The sequence below is a fragment of the Plectropomus leopardus genome, chromosome 12 (assembly GCF_008729295.1).
Source record: "Plectropomus leopardus isolate mb chromosome 12, YSFRI_Pleo_2.0, whole genome shotgun sequence".
Lineage (NCBI taxonomy): Eukaryota > Metazoa > Chordata > Actinopteri > Perciformes > Serranidae > Plectropomus > Plectropomus leopardus.
In genome coordinates this window covers 28,708,786-28,733,727 of record NC_056474.1, presented here as the reverse complement: position 1 = coordinate 28,733,727, position 24,942 = coordinate 28,708,786, and the positions used below count along the sequence as shown (strand labels likewise).

The 24,942-nt window shown below is 38.8% G+C and overlaps 1 protein-coding gene across 1 annotated transcript in view; it reads left to right on the top strand.

Moving 5' to 3' along the window:
* Positions 1-24,942, top strand: part of astn1 (astrotactin 1) — a 502,578-nt gene that overhangs the window by 92,342 nt on the left and 385,294 nt on the right. The window contains 3 exon segments of the mRNA XM_042497522.1: positions 9,921-10,171; positions 10,421-10,563; positions 15,690-15,839. Of these exon segments, the coding sequence (XP_042353456.1) occupies positions 9,921-10,171; positions 10,421-10,563; positions 15,690-15,839 (544 nt within the window).

The following is a 24,942-nucleotide window of genomic DNA, read 5'->3' as shown; positions in this document are numbered from 1 at the left end:
TACATTAATGCCCTCTCACCACACACACTCCAGCACCATCACCGCGTCATGCTATATTAGCTTTTATGAAATACGCCAAATTGAATCAAATGATTCAAACCGTTCCTGTCATTAATACTCATTTCCAGCGGAGAAAGCCCTGTGTGACGTGTGTGAAATGGGGTTGTGACTTTCACGTCCGTTCAATGTCAAAATCAGCACCGGATCATAACGTATATTGCTCGTAATTCTCACAACTTGAGTTTCATTGTAGGTATTAAATACTTTGACAGCGTTAACCCTGGCGTCAGGAGTTATACCAAGTGCATGAAAGGATTCAGCATATGGAATCTGTCAATTTCCATCATTAATATTGTAACTTGATCCCAAAACCAATCAGTGGCCCTTTGGCTATGATAAAGTTTATTACATCCAAAGCAAAAAAACTTCCGTTTGCTATCTTGTAGCCGTCTGATAGCCTCGATCTTTCCGCCTTCCTGCGTCTTAATGCCTCGCATCCAGAGACTATGTGACAGATTGATGGCTCAGCTCTAATACCATGCCTGCTCTGTCAGACTGAGAAAGGCCATGTCTTCTCTCTTCCATTCAGGACTTACATGACAGGAGTGTAAGTCATAAGGAGCACTAGTGCCATTATAACATCATCCTCATCCGTTAGTAAGTGGATTATGGGGCTGCAGCGCTGGCATGCTTTGATGTGTGGTTTGGTTTTATTGGCTCTAGAAGAGGACACAGTCCACTTAGTCCTCACTTTGATTCCAAGTAATGTCTGACATTAAACAGTTTTTTCCATTTGGTCTGTATTAGCCCCCTCCATACATGGGCGCTAATGCAGGTTGATGGGTTCGAATTACATTTGTCACTGAGGTAGATTTGATTGAGAACCATTTGAGGTACTTGACATTTGACATCTTATTCTGGTTTACCCAGAGATGAATGAAACAATGATGCTACTTAACATCAAATCTGCGCTTTAATACTTATGTATTATATTCTCAGTTATCTAATTTCAAAATTCCTTAAAGGAGCAGTGTGTAGGATTTCCTGGCATCTAGCAGTGAGGATAGAAATCAGCTTCTTCCATGTGTCAAGCATAAACTCCTGATTAGGATTTCTTAAGTGTTTTGTTGTTCAGATATTTACCAAGATTTTTAATCCATGACCCTTGCATCAGTGCTGCAGCATCCCTCTCTGTTTCCCCTACAGCTGATGATTTTCAGACATGTTACTCTGCCATGCATCTCACTGTTAATTAATACAGATGTCCACATGGGTAGCATTGTGTTTCACTCACACGTAACTGCGACCAAGCTACCAATGGTCACGTGCTCTGAACCTCTCTTCGAATTACAATTTAAGGTGGTAGTTACAAACACAACTATGGTTCTATGAATTTAAGATTACAGCTAGAGGCAGAAATACCTGGATTTCCATCATTTGGTGTGGTCAAAGTTTTGGCTTCTGGTTTTATTGGGTTTAATAGGAGGTTTTCGCCAAGATTGCCGAGAATGTTACCTTACCTTATACTTTAGAGTAAAGCGGGTGGGAGTTAAAACTATGGACTACAGTTGATTGTATTATGAAGTTATTGTTGTTGATTGTTGATTCAGAAGAAGTGATTAGTGCAGCTTCGATTATTGTGTGTTTGAAAACTTGGCAAACATGTAATTAAGCTCAGCTTTGTCACAAGATGACTGAAGACCATGTGTGCTTCCCAAGTTCTGTCCTGTGTACTGTGGTAACATACTACAGTATTTAGTGCCCAGTCACTGTTTTATTTGAATAGGGCACTTCATCAGTGACTTTCAAAGTGCTGAAAACCTAATCATTCCAGACCAAATGACTCTTGTTTCCTCTTTGACCATGTGCATGCAGATTTACTGCATAAGTGGCCCATATCATGGTGTCATTTGTTAATGTCCTTGACTATGCAGATTGAGCAAACAATTTATGCAAATAGGCCTTCACTTTTGCCAATTTAAATTAATGTGAGCAACTGAAACCCCCATTTTTATTCAGCCTCACAATTCCCAATATGTTTCAAAAGGGATTTTTTTTTTATGTAAACGACTGATTAAAATCCATTTTTCATTTCATCATTTTCGCTTATCTTTCCATAACTGTGCTTGTTTGACTGAAATGACACACAGTTTAATTCTAATTGATTTTTTCTCTCCTTTTTTTTTTTTTTAAATTAGTTTGCACTCAAAGGGACAGTTCAACCCCAAACCAAAAATACATATTTTCCCTGTTACATTTATTGCTTTTTATTAATCTAGATTTATGGGGTGAGTTGTAAACTGTTGGAGATATCTGCTGTAGAGATGTCTTCTTTTTCTGGAGTAATATGGAACTACATTGCACTTGGCTTGTGGAGCTCGAAGCCCCCAAAAGCTCCTTTGAAAAACTTAAGGGTAACGTGTCTTTCCAGAAATCATGACACATTTACTCAAGATATTCCAGACTCAGATCTCATTCTGAAGTTGTCGAATAGCGCTGTTTTGTCTGTTTTTCCGAGGCAGTATGTTATGCCAGTGGATGGCATCAGTTTGTAACACAGCTGGACGGCGCCATATGTTGCCGAAACCGAACCGCATGCTTTTGTATCATCGCAAAACATCAACAGTAGACGCAGGGGAAACCTAAAGTGTACTATGTAGACACCAAAACCAAATAACAAAGTGGCGAAATGTGAGATTTTAGATTTCTTTTGTAAGCAGTTTCTTTAAGGAACTATTTTCTTTTTACCAAACTAGACCTGCCAATATTATTGTTTGGCATCAGCTTGTAACTTCTTTTTCCATACTGCCTTGTATCTCTCCAATCACATCGTAAAGGGAAAAGAAAGGAACAACACACCTGGCTGGAGGGAGCACTTAAACTATTCTTTTGGTCTTATTTCAGATGTGACTTTCTTACTGAGAGACATTCACTGTCTCTTTTAAATCCTTCTCCAGAGGCAAATCCCTGCTGTCTTTCTCTCTTTGCGCTGTCACCTTGACATTTTCCACATTGCACAGTGTATCTGATTTTGATTTCTGTTCTCAGCTTGGTAGCATCACATTAGGCACGACGATGTGGTAAATTGCACATACTAGACATGTGCGTTATGGGTCCAAATTACAATGTGCCAGCAGGTTATATCATCTTCCCTGTCACTTACTCTAAAATATCCCATTCAGTAACCTTAAAAATGCAAATAAAGGAAGTTTTGAAGTAAAACTGCCCACAACTCTGCTCTCATTGCCTTTCTTCATGGTGGAGATATGGTCTGATATTCAAACTGACAATGGCTGTCTCTCTCCTGTGTTTCCACAGGCTGTGTGCTTTTGACTCGCCTTGACTTTGATCCATATCCTGCTTCATGGCAGAGATTCTCTGACACTGTTCTCGCCTTTTCCGCAATCTCTCTTTGACTCTCCCCCGCTCGCTGTCTCGCTGTCTCTTTCTCTCCAGTTTCCGTCTGATTCTGTCTCTGTCCCCCCCCTGCTAACCTGTCCTCGGGGCAGGCTCAACGTCCTTCATCTGTCCATCTTGTGCCCACTCCTAATCCTCAACACCCTCAGGTGCTGGTGTGGATGCTGCAGCTTCACTCAACCCCGCAAACCATCTCAGAAGACATTAAAATCAGAGAGAGGATGAGTAAAATGAATGTGGTCATGTGACCTGACCCAGTCATCTGGTATCAGTGCTTCCTGAAGTACATGCAGGAGCCGATATTCACAGTCACAATCGACTTCTATCTCCCATATTTCCACAGACTGCGAGCAGAGATGTTTTCCCTATGACGCCTTTCTTAAGCCAGGGAAGATAAGCAGCGCATCATACAGGTTTTAACCCGATAACACCTGGATCTACATCAGTTTTCTTGAGCTGCATTCAGATGCCTTTTATGAGCATTTAAATCTCTGAAACCTGAGGACATTGGTCTGATTTCTTTCAAAAACACTGAAATAATAAAATGAGCAACCTGGGAAAAAATATGCTGCAAAAGTCGACGAGAAAATGATCAGAAAATTTGCGGTATTAGATATTATCAAAAAATGAGGGGGCAATGTCCGGACAACTATATTTATAATTCTCTTAACTACATGAATTTAAAATTATGTTCCAGAAAAAAAGGGGAAAAAAATAGAAATTCCAAACAACAAGACATTTCAAGTGTGCAGACATTGTGTTTTGCAATGACCCTCACATGAACTTTATTTATATCCTAATATTTTTCACATATAAACTTGTTAAAATGGAACAAATAAGTAATCAAAATGAAAGTCACTATTTGGAAAAATAAATTGTGTTGGGACAATCATTTTCAGAGCCCTGGAAAAGTCATGGAATATGTAAAAATCACTGAAAGTTTTGGAAAAGTTATGGATGTTTATAATGAAATAATGAGAGTAAACTTCCGTGGATACCCTCCCACATAATGTGACAAAACAGCAACTTTTATATAGATGTGTAGTCTATGTTTGGCAATTTGTTTACTGTCACGTGTTTCTGCATATATTTCTCTGTGTTCTGTCTCTTTTTTCATATGCCAGCTAACCAAAATTAGGTTTGAATAGACTTTGCATCTGATGTGTATGAAAAATGCTGGCAAGTGAGGCAAGAAAAATGCTTCATTTTATCATAGGTGTTTGAAAAGTTTGGAAACTTTTTCCATGAAAATGCATAGGAACCCTGAAGCTTAGTCCTTTGCAGCAGCCCAGGTTAGATTCCAACCTGCGGCCCTTTGCTGTGTGTCTTCCCTTTTCTTTCATCCCTTTTCCCATCAGTCTCCAGTGTTTCTGTAAAAAAAAGCAAAAATACCAAAAAAACATTCTAAAAAAGTGTAAAACATGCAGGTATACTACAACTAAGAATGGTGACATTATAGGTGGTTTTTGGTTGTGTAAGAATCACATCATCCTTTCTGGCACAAAAGTTCAGAAATGACATCTGTCAGAACAAGCAATGGCAATAATCGTCACTGTAATCACTCAAAGATATGATGTTATATATCTGAGACAGCCGATCCTGAGCCAGTCAAAACAACTAACATCTGACTTTACGGACAAAGAAAGGCATCTTATGGGAGAGGAATTTTTGCCACCGTCTGATTTTATAGTCAGTATATAAATGTATTAGTGCCCTCCAGATTTATCATCCCTGGAATATATAGAAAACAAGACAAAGAAATGTCAAATGTCCGTTTAGACACACCTTCGGGCTGAGCTCTCTTTGATCTCTCCATGCACCATGGCTTGTCACAGCCATGAGGTTGCCAGGCAACCTGCGTAGTAGTCTCATGGAAGATACTGCACCTGGCAAAGACAAAGTTCAACACAAAACCCTCCATACAACCACAGCTTCTGACTTTTACATTTGGATTTTTATAAGGATTACAAAAGAATAGATAGAAAAAAAGAGGAAATCACATCTAGATTTTTTGGGAGTTATGACCGTAAAAAAAATGTATTCACTGATTCTCAGCCAACATTTGTATGTAGGACCCATTAGGGGAGTAAATGGGCAGAAAAATGGGTCTTATATTGGATGGTCCACGGGTTCCATGTTAGCCCATGCCAGTTGCTCACATGGATGAGTTTACCCAAATTGGCCCCATGTGAATTATACTAGGGCTACCTGGGTAACAAGTGGGTATGGGTTCAAAATGTGCATCTTAGGCCCACTTGGGTATAGGGTTGGGAATCGTTTGTATTTTAACGATTCCAATTCCGATTCCGATTCCTGCTATCGATTCCTGTACTTAACGATTCTCGATTCCGATTCCGAGAGGGAAAAAAAACAAAAGAAATTTTTCACTTCCAAATGCCTTTACACAGGCAAATTTTATTTATTCAATCAAGAAAAGAGCCACAGCCCAGGTGGATGCAAACAATGAAACAAAATAAAACTTAAACCCTGGCACAGTTGTTACTCATCAAAAACAGTTCTTATTCAGGAAGATAATCATGTTTGCCTTCTCGGGCAGTAAGCACGACCATTCCGCACAGATTGTGTTTCCTGCAGTTGAAAACACCCGTTGGTTGAGGAGGCCTAACACATAGATATGAGAAGGCCAGACATGACAGTAAAGGATAAGTGTGTTTCTGGGTCCAGAACCAGGCTGTAGGGTCAGAAGATGTGGTGATTGGTGTTGTTTCCAGGTACGTCTGGATCTCCCTTTCAGTACGGCTTTCCATCGACAACAACCCCTCACGTGCGGTCCTCTTTAAAGCATCCTCCTCTGCAAAAAGCTCCTCCAGTGGAGACTTTTTCAAATGTTTGGAAGAAGGAGGCTGCTGATCAAACACAGTGACAAGACAGAACAGTTATCAGCAAAAACAAAAACAAAACAACATATTTCATCATGACTGAGAAGAACATACAAAATATAATTTTAGCAATCTACTTACATTCTCCTCTTCCTCCTCGCCCTCAGTCTCCACACCTTCCTGGTTTCCATCATGGACTGCATCTGACTACAGTGAACATAATATGAAGAGGGACAGGTAGATATAGAAAGATAGATAGAATGTAAGAATAAAATTAAGCAGCAGTCTTAGCCATCAGTACAGACAGTTGTCATAGTCTATAATAGAACATGTGCTAATAAAGGCATGCACTGAACTGATTAACAGTAGAGTTGTTCTACTAAGGTGATTAAAAAGTCTAAAAAGTACAGTGTTAAATATAAAATGTTAAGGAGTGAGGGAGACAGTATATTTGTGTATGAATGACATTTCACCTCCTCAGAGTTTGCAAGCATCTTCCCCTTGATCCTTTCCCAGACTGCAGTGTTGCTGTCCATCAAGCTTTTGAAGCGGGGATCCAAGGCAGTGGCTTCCTCCAAAAATAACCTGATGTCAGCATTCTTTAAAACAATAAAAACAAAACTACTATTGCATCAAGCCACACAAACAGAAGTATTTAATACATTTTTAATCTTCATTAGTTTGATAGCCTCAGTCATTACCTTGTACCGAGTAGACAGGTTTTCCCATTTCTTTTTTCGGTGGAAACACAGAGTGTGCAGGTGTAAAGAACTCGCATAAGCCTGATGAAGTCTTCTGCCTTGGTGAAATCACCATCTGTCAGCCGATCAAGACTGTGTGCGAAAAAAACCCCATCTCAATACAGTTCAAAATATTGATATTTTTTGTCTGTTTAAAACAAAAGTAGTGCTATTTGACAGGTGAGTTTAATAATTAATTCCACTGCATAATACAGCAAACCAGTGTGCTAACTTCTTTCTTAGTACCTTAAACACATTCTTACACTGTCTAATTTTATTTTTATATCCTATTCATCTTTCTATCTCTACCTGTCCCTTTCAATATTCTTTCTCAGGCGTGGATCCAAGCTGGCTGCTTGTATTGCGGGGTATTGTTCAAGGAATCTCTCCATCATTAGAGAGAGAGAGAGAGAATTCCACCTTGTTCTCACATCGAGAATCAGTGAATGTTGAGGAAGGTCTGACACAAACCAGAAAATGACAAATACATAGTGAATACATAGAGAATTGACATCAATATGACATGCAACTTTTATATTGTGTAATCACATAGATTTATATAATGTTGCATTGTTTAACCAATGTTAATACCAATTAAATAGAATTAAATATCCGATTAAACTCATTAATTCTTACTTAGGAGATCCTGCTTTTCCCGTAGAACCACCTTGGCCATTGCCGACCTCTTCATCCAGACGATGATGGCACGAATTTTTGCAGTCCACTGAGCCACTAAGCTGCTGGAGTACAGGCTTTGTGCTACTAGGTTTAATGAATGAGCGAAGCAGCCGAGCTTCAGAAACTGCAGCTGTTTGATGGCTACGTCCATATTGGCTGCATTATCCACCGTAACAGCTACTACTTTATCAAACACGCCAAATTCTTTCAGGATGTCGCCGATTTCCTCTGCCACGACAATTCCTGTCTGGACTGTTTATTTTTTAGATTTTTCCACCTCGTACCATGCTGGGATAAATCTATTAGTTAAACACTCCCTTGTAGGAGGGGTGTACTTTGGGTTTATTGAATGGATCATATCCCTGCAAACACAAAAACAAACATAAGATATCTAGTTTAAAAAGCATTCAATTTTTAAACAGCATGAAAGCAATGTGCAATGAATACACACAAACACTTCAGCACATGTCCATGTGATGCTTTTAAATGAAACGAGCACTGTGCCAAAGACTTTCAAAAAGTTAAACCTGAACTGAGAGTGAGGAGACATGTGGGCTAGTACTTTTGGAGGGCTAGTACTTTCAGGACTTTCACAAATTTCAGAGACGGACACCGAGAGCGAGACCCACCGAGAGAAATATCACCTTCTTGCAATAAAGAGGTCTATTACACCAAGCAGGAATTCACGAGCTTCAAGTCTCAAGGTCAGGGGTTGATAAAGTAACTTAACTACCAGCTAAGTCCGTTAGCTTAACGTTATTATTATTTACCTACCTAAATGTCGGCGAGTCAACCTCGCTAAGGGGATGCAGCCTTTTTACCACATAAGCAGTCACTTTTCTGTGGCACTCGGCAGTTTGCTCTGCTGACAGCTTTCCCTTTGCTGCCATGGTGAATGGGGTTTCTTGTTTCTTTGCTGACTGGGGTTGCTGGCCGGTTAACATTGCATAACAAGCAGCAGACTCCGACTGGCTAACGTTACCATGAGTCTGCGAGCGTTCAACAACTACGAACAGATTTGACAGTTTTAGCAACAGGTAGTCTATTAAACTAGTCTGTTAAGAATAATTATCATAATTTTCACGTACCTTCCAACGAGTAGTTGCTGGTTGATGGTTGACTGTCCTGGCTGATGGTGGAGGAAGCAACGGGAGCAGAAGAGCGACGCAACGAGTCAAATACAGTGCAGGTTTTCATTTCAATGCCATGCAGGAGGCGAAGGTGTTTGGCCATATTCGTCGTGCATCCTCCCTTGGCAGTTATAAGCTTATTACATACATTGCATTGTGCGAATCCCTCCTTTTTAATCGTGAAATGGAGCCAAATTTGTGAGCGGTGTTTGCGGTCCATGTTTACGTTCAAATACGTGAAGCACGTTGAGCACGCAGGCGGACTGATACAAACACCGGAAACAGCACGCCAGGCGGCCGGGGCCGGGCGGAGTAAAATCAATCCCCGAAAACAAACTAGTACGGGTATTTAGGAACCAAAAAAAAGAATCGAAATCCAACTGTCTTCTAAACGGTTCTGGAATCGGATGTTAGGAACCGGTTCCTATTTGGAACCAGTTCTCGGTTCCCAACCCTACTTGGGTAAACCCACCCGTTTCAGGAATTGTCATGGAACCTTTCCACCCATTTCCATAAGGACCCACTGTTCGACCCACTATTCGCCATTTACTACCCACATGGGCCCTGCATACAAATGTTGGCTGAGTTAACGGATGTCTCTTTCACAATATAAGTCTGTGGAAAAATGTATTTGTGGGCCCAATGGCATCATGTGACGGACCAGAAAAGCCTAATTCCACTATTCCTCAAACCATACCTTAAACAGTCTGAGCACTGATCTCTGTTCTTTCAATAGGCATATAGTTAATAGCTGCTAGCGTTCCACATCACCTTACATGACTACAAATCAGTGAATAGCCGTGTTCTGAACTTTCCTGTCCTTTGTCTCAAGGTGAAATGACCACACAGTAGCAGGAGAGCTGCTGTCATTTAAAACACTGTACGTGTTATTCGTTAAATTGCATCTGCAACCTTTTTGAGATTGTGCTGCTGGTGCACGACTTTGACTTTGATCCGTATTCGACTTGGCAAGATTCTCTGAATCTGTTCACCCCTTTGACTCCCTCTTCTCTCTCTCTCTCTCTCTCTCTCTCTCTCGCTCTCTCGCTCTCTCTCTGCTTTTTTCTCTTCCTTTTTTTCTGTCTCTGCTCCAAATGCCACCCTCCTCCCCTCAGGGCGGGATGATCGCCCTTCTGCTGTCCATCCTGTGTCTGGTCCTGATCCTCTACACCCGCAGGCGCTGGTGTAAACGCCGGCGCATCCCTCAGCCCCAGAAGAGCGCCAGTGCTGAGGCGGCTAATGAGATCCACTACATCCCCTCAGTGCTGATGGGAGGCCAGGCCCGGGAGAGCTTGAGGAACTCCCGAGGTCAGGGGCCGAACTCCAGTGGAACCCTCAGCATCCGGGAGACACCGATTTTGGATGGGTATATGTAGGGTTTGGATGCATGGGGAATGTAATCTGACATGGTTAAAAGCTAGAAATAAGACACTCATTTCTAAGCACTCTGCAATGAGTTTTGAAGCTTAAGATTATAAAACTTACCTTATCAGTACGTCCGGTCACACTTTGAAACCTTGACTGCTTCACCAAGCATGTTAGCCGCTTGTTGTGTTTTTCTGATTTAGATAACTCAAGATAATGTAACACTAATTGATTTCTTCCTCGCCCCCAGTTACGAGTACGACATTACCGACCTGCGTCACCATCTGCAGCGGGAATGTATGAATGGTGGCGAGGAGTTTGCCAGCCAAGTCACCCGTACCCTGGACTCCCTCCAGGGCTGTAATGACAAGAATAATATGGACCTCACACCTGGTAAGTTGACTGATTCACAAACAGCCAGGTCAGAAAACAGCAAACAGTCTTAAAGCTCCACTAATCAATCTTTTTATGTTAACAATGAATCAGATAGACTTTATTCTATGTGAAATGGGTCAATTGTAGGTACAAACTCAGAGAGACAGAGCAGAGCCAAAAACAGGGCAGACAGAAAGTAGCTGGTGAAGAATGTAGATACCCAAATCTTTCTCTCAGGAGTCGAAGGGGAGTAAACAAGAGCTGAAAGGTGAGTGAGTGAATACTGGTCGTGCTGACTTTGTAAGGTGTCCACACCCCAAATGACTGCTAATGCAGGTGCCCCGAGCCAAACCACAGACAGAAAAAGTCAGAAAGAAGTGGTACATCCTGCATCTTAAGAGCCAGATAAATCCCTCAGGTGGTATTGAGAACAAAACCAGTAAATATAGAACTTTTTCATAGGAGACAAGCAAGGAAAACACAGGTGAAGCAAATTTTGTTAACACTGGCTCAGTTCCAAGTTCCAAGACTTTCACCCAGGAGACCGTTTGTGGCCCATGTGAAATGCTTAAAAAAAAAGAATAACAGAACCCCCCCCCCCCACACACACACACACACACACGCATCAAAAAAATAAATAAATAATGATGCCACAAGTTATGTCACGTAACAAACGTGTCACATGAGATGCGTCACATACAAAATATGTTGTATTTCCAGTCAGTGTCCTCGTAAACAAAGGACTTTCACCTTGGAGCCCCGTGTTTGTGTCCCATTTGAAGTGCGGATTTTTATTTTTTTGAATTATGTCACATACCTAATGTCACATAAGATGTGTGTCACCTGAGATTTGTGAGATATGTCACATAGTTCACGTGATATAACCCAATCTATTATATTTTTTTCTTAACCTAACCAAGTACTTTTTTGCCAAAACCTAACGTATAGAGAAGATATAAAATCATCCTTAAAATAAACAAAATCCCCCCCAAAATATTATTAACATTAAAAACAACAACACCTACCTTATGGCCATTGACTTTGTTCACGCAGAATTACTTTTGATACAAGTGATGAGAATATTTTTAAATTTTGCCGTAAAGTCACATGACCTGAGTAGTTGACCCATCTCCCCCTTCAGTGTTTCTCATGATATAAAGAGCAACCCCCAACACCCCTCCATCCACAGCCTGTCAAAGGTGTGCATCTCCCAGAAACCGTGTAAGGGTTAAATCTTTAAGGTATATGTTTTTTTCCATTTTTTTTAAACCACCACTGTGTTAATTATTTGAGATTTTTTGACTTAGAAATATTGCAAAATAATGCGTTGTCAGCATAAAGTTTGTGTAATTAATGAACAGGGGGTATGATACCAGGGGAGGGAAGTGCTGCTTAATTTTGTGCCAATATGAAACTTTTCTAATCATTTCACATTACAAACTAACTAGATTCTGTGGTGGAAGATTCCACTCATCTCACTGATAGCCTCATTTATTTTCCTCCTACACAGCCATACATTTTTTAATAAAAACAAAGCAAGAAGACAGTATATCAAAAGTTTGCATTCACCAGAGGACGACATAGGATACAAATTGTTTTTTAAGCAGGGAACAGTATAATTACATCAACACCAATCAAATAATTAAGATAATTAGTGTGAAAACAAAGAGAAGTAATGGGATTTTCAATTAAATACCGTAATATGTGTTATTTTCTCCTATAGGTGGAAAGTAATCATTTAAATTAATGTACGCTGATGGGTTGAATTTCACAAACATGAAGGCTTTAAACACTGTCTATGCCAACACAGTTTTAAAAACAGCAAATTGAGGCATTTGTTCGGCAGTTTTCCTTATCAATGTAAGAACATTAGTTGTGTGATTGATGCAGAGGGTATACCAGATAGGAATATCAAACTACAGGTTTTCTTTCAAAGAGTTTATTCCTCACACTTGAAATAATCAAAAGGCTTATGCACCTGCCATGAATTAGTTCTAGAAGATCCTATTTTTCATAATCAGTGGACGTTGGAGTTGAGCAGCACTCCCAGGAGAATTACTGTATGAAGTGGAGCAGGTTTGATGAAGGTGTACCCTCTGAATTTCAATTAGCAGCACATTCACTCACCGCTCAGATTCATCAAGGGATCAGCGCTCTCACACGGTGTTCTTATAAAATCCAAACAGCCCCTCCCCAGGTGATGGAAGCGGAGTAATCCTGCGCATTATGCATTTAAGGTGGTTAATGCGATGGACTAGAGCAATAGAAAATGCAGGCAGGGGGCCATGCATGGAATACTGAACAATGTAAACAATTGCAGAGGTCACTCAGAAAACGGCGTTGGAAATGTGGACTGAAATAAAAAAAGATTTCAGGAAACCATGTTTTTTCTGCCTTCCCTGACCTTACTTTTTAGAATAATGAAATCATATATAAACAAGTGAATAATTAACTCATGCATGTAGTCATTTGTAAAGTATATATTAGTCAAAAAGAAAACAAGTCTTTGTTGCATTGAGTGTCTCATTTAAAAGTTTAAATATACCAGATGTACCTTTTGTCCATCTTTTGAGAGAACTATGTATTGTACTTTGAAACATATGGTTACATTACTAAGACTTGGAATACATTGATTGAATAGTTATTTTAAGTTTATTCAAGGTTGGTAGAGCTTACCTTGATTTTACTGCCTTTACATTGCACAACTTTTTAAGCTCCACTCTCCCTTAACCCTTTGAAACCTGTATCGGCATTAGTTTTGTCCTGCTTTCAGACACTTTTCACAAGTATATAAACCTTTGAAAAGTCAACAAATTGGTTTAAATTTCTTTCAAAAACACAGGAAAAAAATTAAATCAGCAACTTGGCAAAAAATGCTGCACAATCTGCAAAAAAAGTCAGTTAAAGGTGACAAAGAAATGACCTGAAAATTGAAAAAAGTGCCAGAGACAGAGAAAGAAAAACAGCTCAGGAAAAATATATATTTTATAACTAATTTTTGAGTCATTGCGAGTGCCTTGTCTTGACTTGAAGTCAAATTGCTCAGTTTTTAGGGAGTTAAGGTTATGTTTGCTCTTTTTTTGGTCAGGAATTAGGGACAAACAAGCCTGAGAGCCTGCAGTCATGCTTCTGGCTCTTTGATGCTGCACAGAGGCACTTTGGTGCTTTGAAAAAAATGTCAGCATGCTAAAATACACACAGTGACAGTGCTAAGATGCTGCTGCTAAGAGGGTATAATATTAACCATGTTCATTACCTTAGTTTACCCTGCTAGCATGCTAGCATTAGCACAAAACACAAAGTACAGCTGAGTCTTAGAATGTGGTTAGTTTTTTAAGGCCAAATCACAGAAGTGATTAAAATTAGGATTTAATGGTGATCCATCTGATAGTTGTCAATGTGTGTGAATCATTGAGTTAATTTTGGGTCCAAACCCACTTGAATGGTCCAACTCCAGAAATGTAAAATCAATATGTGGTGGCAGATGTTTTAATTATGGCCTGCCGCCACAAATAAATGAATGTGTGAGAAACTCTGCTTCCATTAGTGGTCACGATAAAACTGAAAGCATTAACCTGTTGTGTCATAAATGCGTTTGAATGTTTGAACAGAGTGAAATATTTTTGCCTAAACTCATTCTTCTTCACAGATGAAATGTAGATATTAAAACAAAATACGTTCCAATATTTTAACCCCCTTTCACTCAGGATGAAACAAAACGATACAGTTACTTTATTAACAAAAATAAAATCGCCACATATCACAAGCTGATCTTTAATGGCAAAATCACATGAATAACATTTAATACCCACATGAAGTTATATAATAATATAATAATAATCTTTATTTGTAAAGCACCTTTCATAGTGCATAGTTTCAAGTGCTTCACATTAAAAGACATAGAAGACATAAAGATATGAAATCTGCAAGTAAAAATAAAATAAAATCAGAACAGAATAGATAAAAATGATTCTTCACATGGATAAAACCCTCTATATAATACTAGCAAAAGTAAGACAAAATTAAGGATAAAAATAAAATGCGCAGAGTGCAAACGTAAGATGGAAAAAAAAATCCAATGAGATAAAATTAATAAAAATAAAGCTAAAAATAGTGTATAAAATGCATAAAATTAAGGAAATACAACATTTTAAAGAGGTGCCACAGTGCGAGAGTGCAAAGCAAAAGGCAAAGACGTTTAGTCAGAGCTAGTTAAAGGCTAAAGTGAAGACATATATTTTATAGATTTTCTTTAAAAAATATTTAGCGAGGTGGCTTCTCTGATATCTATAGGCAGCGTGTTCCAGAGCGGAAATGACAAACGCTGCATCCCCAATTTTCTTTTAGCTGTTTTTGGGAAAATCCAATAAATCAGCTGCAGATGATCACAGTGGTCATGAAAGTTGCATCCCACTGCATTCCTTTTTTTTCTCCACACACTATTGTTATATATAACGTGTTTATAAAAGACTGGAGATGAGATTTTCTTTTAAATAATACTTAAACATTTCACTCTTGTGCTGCTCTCCTGAACTTAATTTTGCTTTTTTAATTGTTTTACACAGAAGTTGCTGTTACCATCTATTTCTGAGCAAATAAGGAATTAAATTAACAGTAAAAGTGGGAACCTTCTCAGAACATTTGGAATCAACCCCTGGGGACGATTTAATGAGAATCCATCACATAATTGTAGATATATTTCAGTGAGGACGTAGTGGTGGTTTTATTACAGAAATCATGTTTGATAATAAGTTTTTTAAATTGTTTTTCCTGGAACATCGTCTCTTGATATTTACTTAAATAGACGATTTCTTCCTCTGAGACGGCGTTCTGTATATTCCCTTAATGAGTTTTAATTTCATGCCAGCTTTCACCACTCTTTAATTTGGGCTGTTTGACTTCTCCCCCAGTAAACAACATACTGGGTGTGTTTTTTTAGCATTACTATACTTAATGCTTGCTACATTGTGGTTTTAAAACCTTCAACACCCAGCCAAGAATAACATGTTTTTTGTTGTTGTTGTTATTGTTGTTTTTTCTCCCAGTGGCTGTACTCATTTCAGAGAAAAAGCTTTTAGTCGCTGCCTCTGCTCCTCCTAGCTTTTATTTCCCAGTGTCTGTAATTATATTCCACTTCTCCACAGTGAGTGACAACACCAAGCTGGCCCTAATGAACAAATACAAGGACAACATCATTGCCACGAGTCCCATCGACAGCAACCACCAGCAGAACACCCTGCTACCACACAACACATCCACCAGCCAACGCAAACGTCTCTCCAGCAACACCCGTGGTGAGTCGCTCTCTCCCATACCTCCACCCTTTGACAGAGAATAGAGCAAAATAGATCACATTAAACACCCACTACCAGCAGCACAAAGGAATTTTGTTGTTCCTGTGGTATTCAGGAAAAACGTTTTACCCTACAATCAAATATTTCTGCTTCTTTTTTGGGGGGGAGGGAAATTTTATTTTTTAGTTTAGTTTTTTTATTTATTTTTTTTTTTATTTTATTTTATACAAGACATTTGAATTCACCTGAAAAACAAAGCAGAACTTTACAAAAACAAAACAATAAATCAAGACATAAAAAAAAAAAAAAAAAATCATACCTTACAGACCTTAAAGTCAAACTGAAATTTGCAATCTTGTCACATTTTGTGTAATACTATATCCTATTATGACATTAAAGCTTTACATTTTTTAAAATGTGATAAAACGGTGTCTTATGCAAGCATTCATACTTGCATGCACAAGCAGAGCGGCAGCTTCACTCAAATGTCTGTCTGCACAGGAAACGTTCAGACTCGATATTGACTGTGTAGGTCACCAGTGCTCAGAGCACAACATGCAATTATTGCAGCTATGCATGTAAAACTAAGGGAAATAGATCTCAAGTTTGAGATTATTGTTGTGTTTATTTATTTTCATCAATACAGTGGCTGTGATGCAGCATGTGAAGAAACCTTCACTGATAAGGACATACCTATTTTGCAAGCTGTTCCTACTGAAAGTATGCGCCAAATTTGTAAATACACCATGTATTTTAAAAGTCATATGACAAATGCGCTGACTGGATTAAATAAGGAAGCAGTCTCAAGTGAACTCATAAGGTGGCAGGTGGGTCACAGAAATCCCAACTTTACCCCAGGACTTTCCCAAAGAGACACATGTTCGGAACCGAGTGAGCTTTGGGTCAAGCTACATCCTCCCCCTGCTTCTTTTAACTTCTTTTAACCACAGTAGCATCACTCGCCTAAATTTAACCTCCATAACTGTGCATTAATTATGTAACTGTTCGTTAAGGACGTAACTGTAAGTTGATGATGCAACGTAATTCGTGCGGCGTTCATTCGTATGATACAAACTGTTGGATTTGTGTGGATTTTCGTAGGATATCATATGAACAGTTGTGTAAAAATGCATTGTATTTTGTGCAAGGAGAGTGATGGTCCACTAAAAAACATGTCCAGAATGGGACTATTGTAGTTAAAATTAAATTAAATGAAATGAGATAAGATAAGATGAGATGAGATGAGATGAGATGAGATGAGATAAGATTTAAAGTGAAATAAAATAAAATAAACAAATAAAGATGTAAAGTTAAATAAAATAAAATAAACAAATAAAGATTTAAAGTTAAATAAAATAAAAAAATAAAATAAAGTGCAGTAAAATAAAATAGAATAAAATTAACAAAATAAAATGTAAAGTAAAATAAAGTAAAAAAGAAAAGAGATTTTTTTTTGTTTTGTGATTCAGGACTGTAGTTGTTTTGAATGGAATCTGTGTATGGTTTGCTCTTTTGGCCAAATTGCTGAGTAGTGTTTGTTGCAACATTTGAAATGTAGTTTAGTAACAGGTAGTCATAAGCAACTGCTGAACAAATTGGCCACCAATTGGTTCAGTCAGTATGTAATCCATTCAGTACTGCCTGTTAGTCCGTTTCAAATGAAATGATGTAACAAATCCACACATATATTGTTCCAATCAAATCAGAGTATCAACACTGTTTGGTCAGTACCAAAAATTCGCAACTGATTGAAAACATCAGAACATGGCGACACGTGCTGATTTAAATTTCAGTTTGACTTTTAGGTGCATAGCCTGCTGCCTCAAGAAAATATTAAGTTATTTGTTTCTTTGCTCAGTATCATTGAAAATCTACTCAAACGCCATGACACGGTTAAATATGAAGTGCTGCCACCAGGAAAACATTCCAATAAAAATGAAGCATGAGGCAGAGGTATTAGGTGTTGAACTAGCAGCAGCATTGTGATCAATGCCGAGCTGCACACATCTTTTATCTATAAAAATGTATCTCTCACTGCTCTATAGCAGGCGGGAAATCACAGAGAGCCACTGAATGCCACCACGCAAGTTTAATCATTGACAACATCAGGAATGCCCTTTGTAAAACTCCCAAGGACCCTGAGATATTTTCAACTCATTGGACAAAAGTTATCAATAATCCAGTAAAAGAATACAAGGCCCAGGTCTTTGTAGGACACTTTGGCTAAACCCAGAGTTATGATCCATTTTTTTTTTTTTTCTTTTCTGACATATAAATGCCCTTCCAACGATGAATCAACAGAAATGTTTGGTGTGAATGTTTCGGTGTGAGTGTGAAACCTCAACATACATCTCTTTGTTTGTTGTTTTATTTTTACGAAATCAAACCATATTTCTTTCTCAAATACTTCATATCAATCTGAAGTATTTTTGTGTGCATTTGCGTTCACTGTCATCATCACAAACTCCCATCTCTCCTCATGTTCACCTCTGGCCGACCAGGCTGCTATAGCTGGGTAGAGTGTAGGAGTTGTGTTACACGAGTGTAGATTGAGGAATGCAGGAAATGAAAGAGAGGTTACAGCTGATGAAATGGAGAGACATTATCCCATTATGATAAACAAGAAAAAAAGAAGGCAGCGACATTTTTGAAATGTCATTTTGGAAATTTTCCATTGACCTCAGACCATAATTCACTTTCCTCCACACTTGGCTGAGCGGATGCTTTATTCTCAGCCCAATTAAAAGCAATTCTGTGGTGTTAGTCGCTCCAGAAATAAACTTTATGTCTGGCAAAGAGCACATAGTGCACAGTAATTCAGAGGTCTTCTTTAGTTTAAAGTTTATTTGCCATTTGTATATGTACAGGCAGTACAGGTACACAAGGCTTTCTTTTGTACAAAAATAGACAATACAGAGAAAAACAAACAAGAAACAAAGAGAGATACTAATAAATATTTCAAAGACAGAAAGCTACAGTGTAATTTAAAAAGAAACACTATTAAAAAGAATAAGTTAAAAATAAGTTACAAACTAAAATACTATCACTTTTGCTCATATTGCAGGTTTTATTTTTCTCTAAACTATCTGGAAGGATTATAATTGTAAAGCTGCAACACAGGAGTACAACAGAAGGTATTCATCCATCACAGTCCCCTCTCATGCATTTGTCTGAGCAATCATTCATTTTAACCCTTTGAAACCTGAAAAAATGGCTTGATTTCATTCAAAAACATGGGAAGACAGCAATGAAAGATGAAAGAAGGAACAACCCCAAAATTAACAAGAAATTAGTAATACATACAAAAAAAATCCGAAAAAATAGTGGAAAAAAACAAGGACAACAAAACAAACAAAAAAAGAAAGAGAAAGTTTTTTTAAAAAAAAGATCAAGATGAAAAACGAACATGGCAAACAAGACTTGGAAAAAGTGGTTAAAAATGTATTATAATTCCATAACATAATTTTTAATATGTAACTATGATAATTATAAATATATTTTTTCCCTAGCTTTTGTCTTTTTTCCTAGACATTATTCCCTATCTTTAAAAAATATATATATATCTACTCATTTTTTGCAATTTGCAAAGAAATTGCACCAATTTCCTCAGGAGTCACACGTTTCAATACTCTTGAAAGCTGTCTGAAAGCAGCACAGGAATAATTATATTGCTCCAGGTTTCAAAGGGTTAACTGCTTCATTCACAACTTGTGGAAAACCAACACGGCTCTTGGGAAGTTTTTCTTTCTTGATTCAGGACGAAGCAGATTTTCTTTCTGTCTGACCTTCACTGTTTTTGTGCACACCTGCAGCCACAGTGGCTTTCCAGCTATGAGAGCTCAAATCAGAGAAACAAAAGGGAGGAAAACAACATTCAATCAAACCCTTTTATCAATAATAGAGGGTGAGAACAAAGAGTGAATGCCCCAAACACCCAGCAGAAAGCAGCACTAGGCACTGTCGGCAGCTCCAAATGGCGGCGTTGGAATATTAAAAACTTCACGGCCTATTCCTAGGCAGTAACATGGTTTCAGTGGAAACTGTGATGTTTATCTTCACAGCTAGTCTGTGCGGCCTTTCATCAAAGCAATAAAGAGTCAAAAGGTCTAAGGCCATGTTCACATATTACTGCTGCGTCCAAAACAAAAGCTCTCCTAAATTAATTTTAATGAGATCACTGTGTTGGTACAGCAGGGGTTCTCGCAAAAAAAAATGAAAAAAGTAGGGTCGTCTGGCAATGTCATCTGGCTACATGCTGCATCGGCCATATATTCGCAGTCCCATATTCCTAGTGATTACTTTGGAATCTAAATGATGCAATGCTAATCTAAGCTTTTAATATTTTAAAATTGTACATCAAAGTATTAATGAAGGGAAGAAAAAAATTGATTTGAGTTTTCAAACACAAAAAATAGCCTCAGTACATATATTATAGTACGTATATTTTCAGACTGACTATTGTGTCTTATAAGCAAATGCAGATGTAGTATGAAGAGAAGTTATAAGTAGCATAAATGAGGGCCGATTACATGTGTTGCTAGAAAAGCGTCACCAGCAAAAACCATTGTCTCCCCATGGTACAGCACGCCTATCAGGTGCTCCTCTCTTGCTGCTGCACAATGTGTTTTTTCTGGTGGTTTTTGGGCATGCATAAAAGTTAAAATATTTTCAACTTTTCAGGGCGTTTTTGGAGCTGTCACGGCTGGTGTGATGCGTCTCAGTGTGATTGGCTCTTTAAAGGGGAGGTCAGGGTGGATGACTGAGTATCAAATCATCGACTTTAGAGTCCTCAGTTCACATCCTGTCATAAACCCACAGTAAACGTCAGTTTCTTTTAACTAACAGTTTTTTTCCTAAACTAACGCAATCTTCACCATCAGAAGCCGAGTCCACCAAGCCATTTTTTTCATGGCTGAAAATGTTGGACACTCTTCAGGAAACGTCCAGGTGGGAGCATTTGAGAGGGCTTTGGAGATGCGGTCTTTTTTTCATCTGAGACGTTTTCACTGCATCTTGTTGCTATGATACGGATTATCCACGGCGGTAAATATGTCGGCACAAGGTAGAGTAGCTGCTCTGGATGAGTGAAAGGCTAAAGCATGCAGGGAAAGAGGACGTACCACCAGTCTGTGTGGGTTCATGAGAAGAAATGTTTTATAGGCTGTATACTTTATATACTTTACAATACTTATACATTATATTAACATATTTCTACTCAATTTTTGTTGTTGCTGTTGTTGTCGTTGCTGTTACTTTTGCTGTTGCTGTTGCTGTTGATGTTGTTGCTGTTGTTGTTGTTGTTGTTGTTGTTGCTCAGCACTTGGACATGTCACATGTGACAGTTTGTCTTCCTGGTAGGCTATTTAGCTCTCCTCCACTATGACTGAATGGCTGAAGTTGCGCATTATAAATACGTAGCGCTCCCATTGCAAGTCTCTAAATAAAAAGCACAGAACTAAAAGAAAAATAAAAAAAAAAGCTTTGGTGGACACGGCCCCTAAAGGTGTCAGATAGAAAACAGTAATGAGCCATTGTCACATCAGTCACATGCATAATAAAAGGGACTGACAATCGCTGTTGGCCGTCAGATCAGTGAATGCTCGGAGAGATTGTTTTAGAACCTTTTTTGCCATCTAGGTTGGAGGACTTCATTACTGTGCAGTTTTCTACCACCTGCTAAGTCTCAAGACTCATTGATGTATTATTCAAACTGGTCGTCCTGGATTGTACTTCACAATCTCACAAAAAGCACCCTGCAATAGAACCCCTTTGTTAACACGATCCTCTTTTAGGTCTGAAGGCCTGTTGATGTTGGTGGGTCACCACTGAAATTTAACTTAAAAATCTATCCCAATTAAGGCCTGGTCACACCAGTGTTTAAAATGGGAAATTGACTCATAGAAGTCAAGTGAGTGAATGAAAACCTTTCGTGTTAATTTCAACATATTCATTTGTTGGGCTGGGTGACTCATACCTCTGAGCTATTGACCAAAAGAACCTAGTGCTAAGTAGGAGTATTGAAATGTCTCTGGTTAAATTATACCTGCATCTGATTTTTTTTTGAGCCATGGGTCTAATCCCAGACCACCCTGACTCTGCACCCGATCAGCAAACCTTTCGTTGCTGTAGTCTCCAGAGCTGATCTCAAAAGGTCAGTTCAAGGTGTCCGCAGTTAGCAAGCACTAACACAACGATAACAAACTCACTAAACAGTCATAAAAAACTCACACCAACAATGAAACACCTTGACTATGTTGTTAAATCTGTAAATAACTGTTAGGTTCAGTTAGCTGTGTGATGCTTACAGTTAGTCCTGTCACTGCGTGTGCAGCCAAACAGATACATATCAACTGTACGCACCACAGAGCTTGCACTCCTGCAGCAGCAGCTAACATTACAAGTCATACAGTCTGGTGATTTGGCAATTAAGCTTGCCAATATGCCACCGAAACCTTTGAAATTATGGCTTCAGTACTCATCCCAACTTGTCACATTATGCTGCTCTGTCGGTGATCTTCTGCATTTACTAATGACGTTTTAAACATCACCTGTTTATGCTATGGGATGCTGTTACTGTGATGTCAACAACTGCACATTGTGGGATGACGCAGCGCATCTTTGTTTACATAACATGAGCACATGACAACCAGGGTGAACTATCATGATGGTTGCTATTAGGCAAGAAAGTCATGGATGGTTCAGTTTAGGCAAAAGAGACACATGATAAGGTACAGAAAAAATATTTCACATCCACACGGGAAGTAAACACTGCACTCCCGTGTTAAAGTTAGTTTTGTGTGGGACTCATCCACCACCCCTCCTGTCCACCCTGTAAGCGCACCTGCACTCCTTATATTACGTTGTAACCAGCAGTGTTTCAGTCTGACAGCTTCCTTCTATGTTTCATACACACATGACCGGTTCTGTCCTTCTGTGTTCAGAAGTGATACCAACCGTGCACGAATCATGTGGACAAGCCTGGTGCTGTCCTACCATCCCCCATGACAAATAACAAGGCTGTTGGTTCTGTCTAGCCATGTTCTCAGCTGATGCCATCCAGCTGAATTCTCATGGGGGATGTGAAATGTGGCTTCTGGCATCATGGTCATTCGTTGAAAGCACTGACAGAGTAGATGTATTTACCAAGTTCAGATTGAGAATAAGCTGGGATATTGAACCAGTATTACTTTAAGGGTACTGATAATGATACCTGTATCATATTTTTTTTCAAAATGATTCCCAGCACTAATTATTTGTGTCGTTGACCGACAGCAATCTGACAATAGTAAAATTTCAAAAAACAGAAAAAAGGACTCCAAAACAGAGGAGACAACCAAGCTAGCAAATATGTTAGTGCAGAGGGCTATGGTAAAAGTCCCTGCCTGTCAGGCACAGTAGCTGTCACCCTGGCCACTATACTAATTAGCCAAATGCCCTTACTTAAAGTGTGTCTCTATGTAACAAAGCTTCTAGTGTCTTCTATTTTGCAAAGGGACAACAATTAACCAGTTTTTTTTAGTCTAGTACCCATTAGTGAGCATCCATTAAATGTCTAGCTCAAATAATGGCCAACTGGTTGTGTCAGACCACTATGGTTACATTGGTTGTAGGTATTCAGGGACCTTTGATGGCCTAATAGAAATCACCTCTACCAAATGATGGTAAATAAACCATCTTTTGCATTCCAGCAGTAGTTTGAAAGTATATCTGTGTCAGAGGCTTCTTGTTGCTTCCATTAAGTAGTCCTATTCTGTCTGTGTCCTCATCTCTCTATGCATCGGTGACAGTTGGGCCAAACCTTTGGTCTACTGTTTTCTGGAACCAGCCAACCCACTGACACTACAGCCCGACAATCAGAAATTCATTAATTTAGTTACATTTTCTTAATTTTGACCACACGAATGTAAAACATTGCAATGCACAACATAACAAAAGTAACAGAGAAAACAGATTCCTGCACACTCATTATAATTGTCACATCTGTTGTATCAGCTTGGTATACGAAAATGGATGAATTTGCTTCCTAATGCACTTAAGGAACACACATAGACACCAATTTTAAAATTTCAGTGCTTCCAGGTACAGGTTAGTATTCTCCAAAGCCAGCTGCATAGAAATGAGGCTGTCTAAGCAGGCAATTAGATCTGCTCCACGCAGTTTTTGAGCCGCTGTTGTTGGTGTTTCTAGTCAACTATTTTCATCTTTGTCATAAAATATGCACCGACAGAGCTATTGTTGCCCTCGGTGGACAACTTCTGTGCATGTGTGAGGAGGAGGCAGGTAAGGTAATGACGCTTTCCCTTTTTGCTGAAGATGCCCAAGTGCCTCTCTTTCCTCTATATGTCAGCACATTTAATGGACTCTTGTGTTACTTCAAAAGCAACTAAAAGTACCAAAGTTGCCAAATGGGAGAAAGCAATGTCAGAGAGAGTGAAGGGAGCGCTACCAGGCCTGTGTGCCCCCCATCAGTACTTCATGATTATTATTGCTGCGCAGGTGTACAATTTATTCCTAATGAGTTGTGAGCTGTAAAGCACAATCATGATGATGATGTCTAAATTAGTGGATAAGGTTAAAGCTGAGTTATTGTACTTCTGCTTATCTATTACACATAAAGGCTGCCTTAACTAACTTAGGCCCCATTTGGACAGGATTTATTCCTTTCCTGGGGATATTTCAGCATTGCCTGCACTGGTCAGTGATTTTAATATGTGGGTAATAATTTACCCACACTCCAGTAATAATTACAGCTGCAATTACCACAGTTTTTTCTGTGAATCTGCTTGTCCTCCTGTCATTCTATCCTGTACTTGTGTTTTAAAGCGGATTTCAGTTTTGTTTTTGTTATTTTTAGCGTAAAGAGCTGCTTTCATTTTTTTTCACAGGTCATTGTGAAATTGGTCGTCTGTGTGAAAATGAAGTCAAACATATTTTTGCTAATGTGATTGATGGAAACATGCTAACACCAACATGTGGGCCTATTTTGGGAATCAGACCAATGACAGAAAAAAAACAAGACCCCTTAGAAGCTTATCAAATGGGCTGTTGTGATGTAGCTATTTGTATTTTTTTCCCCCAGTATTTGTTTGAATTTAACAAATTT